This window comes from Brugia malayi, assembly GCF_000002995.4.
Source record: "Brugia malayi strain FR3 genome assembly, contig: Bm_v4_Chr2_contig_001, whole genome shotgun sequence".
NCBI classification, from domain to species: Eukaryota; Metazoa; Nematoda; class Chromadorea; order Rhabditida; family Onchocercidae; genus Brugia; species Brugia malayi.
In genome coordinates this window covers 5,405,862-5,411,474 of record NW_025062476.1, presented here as the reverse complement: position 1 = coordinate 5,411,474, position 5,613 = coordinate 5,405,862, and the positions used below count along the sequence as shown (strand labels likewise).

The 5,613-nt window shown below is 24.2% G+C and overlaps 1 protein-coding gene across 2 annotated transcripts; it reads left to right on the top strand.

Moving 5' to 3' along the window:
- Positions 1 to 954: 954 nt before the first annotated feature.
- Positions 955 to 4,792, top strand: Bm9377 (Protein kinase domain containing protein; the record flags this gene model as incomplete). Of its 2 annotated transcripts, XM_043078509.1 has the most annotated exons (7): positions 955 to 1,525; positions 1,943 to 2,024; positions 2,336 to 2,426; positions 2,623 to 2,763; positions 2,917 to 3,089; positions 3,731 to 3,862; positions 4,597 to 4,792. In XM_043078509.1, 7 exons carry the CDS (start codon positions 955 to 957, stop codon positions 4,790 to 4,792), a joined length of 1,386 nt encoding a protein of 461 aa, XP_042934443.1. The 2 variants fall into 2 exon arrangements, with proteins under 2 accessions (XP_042934443.1, XP_042934444.1); XM_043078510.1 differs by lacking the exons at positions 2,917 to 3,089; positions 4,597 to 4,792 and having other exon boundaries at positions 3,731 to 3,745.
- Between the last annotated feature and the right edge of the window lie 821 nt (positions 4,793 to 5,613).

The window sequence follows — 5,613 nt, the reverse complement described above, 5'->3', positions numbered from 1 at the left end:
GAGAGAGAGAGAGAGAGAGAGAGAGAAAGAAAAAATTATTTTCCTTTAATTTATTCTTGACAGTTAACATGTTTTAATAATTTTAATGTCATATTCACTTTTTAATTCCCTAATGTGTAATGTAAATAGTATAAATAAAATTAATGAAATCTAAAATTTTAAAATAGGAATTAAATGTCCGCTAATTTAAAACCAATATTTTGAAACATTTATAAGGAAAGAAATGATTTGCCTCATTACATTGGCTAAATTTGTTAAGACCATTAAATCATTTGAACTGTTTTAAAAGATTTGAAATTTAATTATTGATAATTCATACAGTATTAAAACGAATTTTTTCATTTGTCAAAATAATTCATTTACACTTTTTTTTCTTTTCATTTTTTTGTAATTGAGTTGTATTTAAAAATTAAAGCATTTGTTAAATATGCAAAATTTATTTTACATTTTTTCATGTAAAATTTTTCGTATATAAATGTAATTATCATTTCATTTTTATTTATTTCAATCGTTTTGCTCTACACTTTTCATTTATTGCTGAATAATTTCTACGGTACTTTAATTTAGTCATTCCATTATAGCATTGTATGAAAAATCAAGAATTAACGAAATAAAAAAAAGACAGATGATAATTTTATAAAATTCATTAAATAAAAATATTTAAAAAATGCACCGAATAAAATTTAATAAAAATTAGAATTTCAGTGAATAGATGAGTAGTACAATAGTACAAAAGAAAATTAATGAAAATTGAAATTTGAAATTAAATCCTTGCTGATTTAAAGCTAAATAATATATTTTCTATTTTGAGACAATTTATGGTCGAATATTGTATCTATCAGTTTGCTGTTTTCCAAATTGTAAAGTATCGAGAGAATCCGATTTTTGAATCGGATCGTGTTCCGGAATCCTGTTATAATAAAATTTATTACAGATACTCACTCATTCACAATAATGGCGAAAGACGAAGAGAGCGAAAGAGAGACCTCAGTAAAAGGAGACAACAAAGAAGCGATAAAAAAAGATCACAAGGAGAGGAAGATAAAGAGATGTGATGGAAAAAATATTGTTGAGGAGAATGAAACAAGAGAGAAAATCAGACAAGATAAGGGAGAACGAAGTTTGAAACGGAATGAAAATGATGGAAAATTAAAGAAAGAGGAGAAAAGTGGAAGAATGAAGAAGGATTACGAAAGTAGAGTAGGAATAAAAGATAGAAAGAATAATAAAACAAGAAAAGATGAAGAAAATGAACAAGAGGAAAAGAATAAAGGAAATGATGGAATACATGGTGTTGATGGCAAAGAAAAGAAAAATGATATAACTGAAAGAATAAAAAAGGATGAGAAAGCTGAGAAAGTGAAAATGAATGAAAAGGATAAATTATTGGAGCGAAACAAACATACAAAAGATATAGATTATAATAAAAGTAGAGGTAATATAGACGATAAGATTGTTGAAAGTTTAACGCCCGAAATGTTGAACGAAATGAAAATACGTGGAGTTATTTTTTATGAAAATCTTGGTAATACTTTTCATTCTTTGTCATTTTAACCTTTGAACTTTCACATCTTTTTCTTTTACATTTCTAAATTTGGACAAAATCATTCTAGAAAAAAATAAATAAAGATAAGACAATGTATGAAGAAATAATTTTAATTTCACTTATAACAAGTTAATCACTAATCAAATTTTATCATTTATCTTATCACTTTCAATCTGTAATGTAGTCAATTTGTTAAATTAAGAAAATAACAACAACAAATGTATTACTTATTTATTACTATCATAAAATTTGCTGAAATTTTCCCTACAATTTTATTTCAGTTACTTATTTCTAACTTATTCTGAATAAATTCGTACATTTTTTGATCCTTTTTTAAATTAAATTAAATTAAATTAATTTCATTTCATTTCAATTCTTTCAGTCATTTCTTTTAAGGCAAAGGAACATTTTCAATTGTAAAGAAAGGTTGGTGCAATATGCTAGCCAAAATGGTTGCTATAAAAATAATTGATACAAGGTTATAGCCAAAATGTGTTACCCAACAATTTATCATTAATTTATATCACTAATTTATCTATCAGTAATCAGCTATTTATGATTTTAATTTATCATCAACCAAATATTTTCACTGATATGCTAATAACTCTCTCAATTTGCCTTAAATTCATAATTCCATTTTCATTTTACAACTTTCTAATCATTTATGAAACTATTCCAAATAAATATCATCATTTGGATCTTTTCAAAGATTCAACAAATACCCTTACGTTACTCTTTTTTAAATTTTTCCTCATAAAAAATCAATGATAAATCAAAATTCTTTTTTAGGAAAGATTTAAAATACACGAAGAAATGCTTACCACGTGAGATTGAACTTGTTCGAAAGTTAAAACATGACAATATTATTAGTGTTTATGAAGTAATTTCTTAGATTCCTAAAAAACAATGAAAAAAATTTATTTGTCATTTTTATTTTCTACACAAATTATAAAATGCTTTATTCTATTTATACTATCATACTGAATTTATCTTAAATCTTTAAGATGGAACAAATTTCCGCTTCTTTCTTCAATAGCTTTTTGAATTTAATTCATTTCTTTGTGTCTTATTTTCAGGTAATTGAGAAAAATCCATTTATTTGTATTATACAAGATTTTACAAGTAGAGGTGATTTATTGCAAAAAATAAGACGTGAAAGTAAAGTTGATGAGAAGGAAGGAAAAATACATTTTCGGCAACTCATTGAAGCCATGAAGGTATGCAAGTCCTTGTCGTAATTTTAATTAAACTTGATTTAATTAATTAATATCATAAAATTAAGTGTTAAAACTGAAGTGAAAATGTTTCGTTTAAATTTTCAACATTTAAAAATTATTAAAAGGGAAAGAAAAAAAGTTTTTTTCCATTAGTATTTAAAATCAATGGAAGTTGTACATCGTGATATTAAATGTGAAAATATATTGCTCGATTCATGCGAAAATGTTAAAATTACCGATTTTGGCTTTGCAAGATTATTGAAAATTGGAGAAAAATCCAAAACATTTTGTGGTTCTCGTGCATATTTAGCACCAGAAATTATTAGGTTTGATTAATTTATAAATAAAAGGTCACATAAATTAATTAATTAAATCATTTATTTCCGTTTTTTAAAACGGATATGTCCCAGCCATATTTATTGAATAATAGAATAGATTTTTTGAATCTTATGTTTTTTAAATAATATGCTAGCATTTATTCGAGCTACTTTTTAAAATGAAATAATATAGCTTAGCTGTATTTTGAGGTATATATTTGAGATTTATTGAAAACAGTAGCCTAGCTGTACTTTAGGACATGTACTTTTGAAACTTTTACACTTTTGAAATACTTTTGAAACTTTTACACTTTTGAAATACTTTTGAAACTTTTACACTTTTGAAATACTTTTGAAACAGTAGCCAGTAGCACTTTTAGACACATATTTTTGAAAATAATAGTTTAAAAAAGTTTTGACATATGCTAGTATAGTTATTACTTTTAAAGCTAATATTATATTATTTGAGAAATCTTTGTGATGATGCAGGAAAGCTCTGAATAATTTGAAATGGATGGAAAGGCACTATGCGCCAACTTAACGATGCTTAAAGTTTAAACAAAATTATCACTTTGTTGCAATAGCTAAGCATTCTAAGTAACATGTGACAATGAATTGTTGGATAATAAAAAGTTTGAAAATTGTCGCAGAGCACAACCATATGACGGGTATCTCTCGGATATGTGGAGTGCAGGAATTGTCCTGTATGTGATGACAACGGGAATGATGCCATATGATGACAAGAATGTGCAAAAAATGTTAGAAAGACAATTGCAGCACAGGTCATAAAACGTAACATTTTTATTTTGAAAATTTTAAGCTTTGACTTTGAATCAAACTTTAATTTATGAATTGAAATTATAACTTAAATCATGCCATTTCTTTATTTGTATTGTGCTAAAGTCAAACCATATTATGATTACAAATTTAGATTATTATTTTAATTTTATTCTTTTTCGGATAAAATTAGTTTCAAAAATCTTTGTTAAATATTTTTAATAAGCTTTTTCTTTGCATTTTTAATTATGCTTATAATTTTGTATTTTTTATATCTCATAATAACATTTTTTAGCCAGTATATTTTCTTTTATTTCTATAATATCTTAGTATTTTGCTATTATTGTTATGTTATTAAAAGCTGAAAATAATTATCAGTTGCAATGATTGATAACATATATTAAATTATAACGATTGTTTAAAAATATTATAAATTTATAAGCTAAGCATTCTTCCCTTTTTTGAGTGCTTTAAAGCATTTATTACTTCCGTTTTCGTTTTATGTTTCCTAAACTTTACTAAATATATTAGTAATGAGATTAAGAAAAAATTGTTATTTTTACTTCATTTATTTTTTGCACTAATATTTGTAAACATCCTTTTCTTTTTTTATTTTTCTTTTTTTTTTCAAAAAAAAGCTTATTTTTAGTAGTGTTTTTTCCTTAATTTTAATTTAATCATTTTTTTTTTTCGTCTATTTTAAATATCTTTTTCTTTTTTAATTAAAATATTATTTTAGAATAGCATATCGACGTACAACAGAAATAAGCATTGATGCAAAACGATTAATATTTGATATTCTTCATCCGATACCACAAAAAAGGCTAACAATTGAGGAAGTAATACGTTCAAAATGGCTAGCTGGCGTAGAGTATCGTATTTTAGCTCAAACTATTAACGATTCTGCAACAACCGATTCTGAGAATATTATTTAAAATTATTCTTCATCTTTCCTTTCTTTTCTTCCATTTCAAATTTCAAATACATTTATGCAAAGTTTTGTTATCATTTTGTAATAAATGCTTCAGTATTTATGCGAAAAGATATTTTAATTAAATTCAATTAATGCAAATTGGGCTATTGAATGGTCAAAAAAACAAAAAACAGAACAAAAAAAAAAATCAAAATTTAATAATCTTATTCAAAATAAGCAAAAAAATGAAAAACAAAATAAATAATTGTTTCCTTTTTTCTTTTCATTTAAACTTTAGCAACTTTTTTTTTTCTTTAAATCATTATTAGAAAAAAAAGTCAAAAAAAAAAAAAAAAATGAAAATAATTGGATAAGTGTACACTTTAATTAGCTCTAATTAATACCTCAATATTTTTGATTAACAAATAAATTGTTATGAGACATAATAAGTACTCCAAAAAGAAAAAAAAAAGTTGGAAATTATTTCATTATTGTTTGCTAACATTTGGTTTCTCTTTCTTACACACCAATTATTTATTATGCAAATTCAATTCGTATAACATTATTAATCATATTATATTTTAACTTTAAAATAAGTATTATTATTATGAGCGACAATATTTTATTTTAATTTATTCATTCTTCAAAATTTCAAGAATATTTTTACAAAACAAAACAAAAGAGACGAATCTTCAAGAATGCTTTGACTGAGACAAATTTGCATAATGGGATGGTTGCAAGAAATATAAATATTACTTGAAAATAGGGAAGGAAGAAAAAGGGATTGTGAATTTATTTTTTGGTATTTTAGGAAGTGAAAGGATGAGTCATAAGGGAGCATTG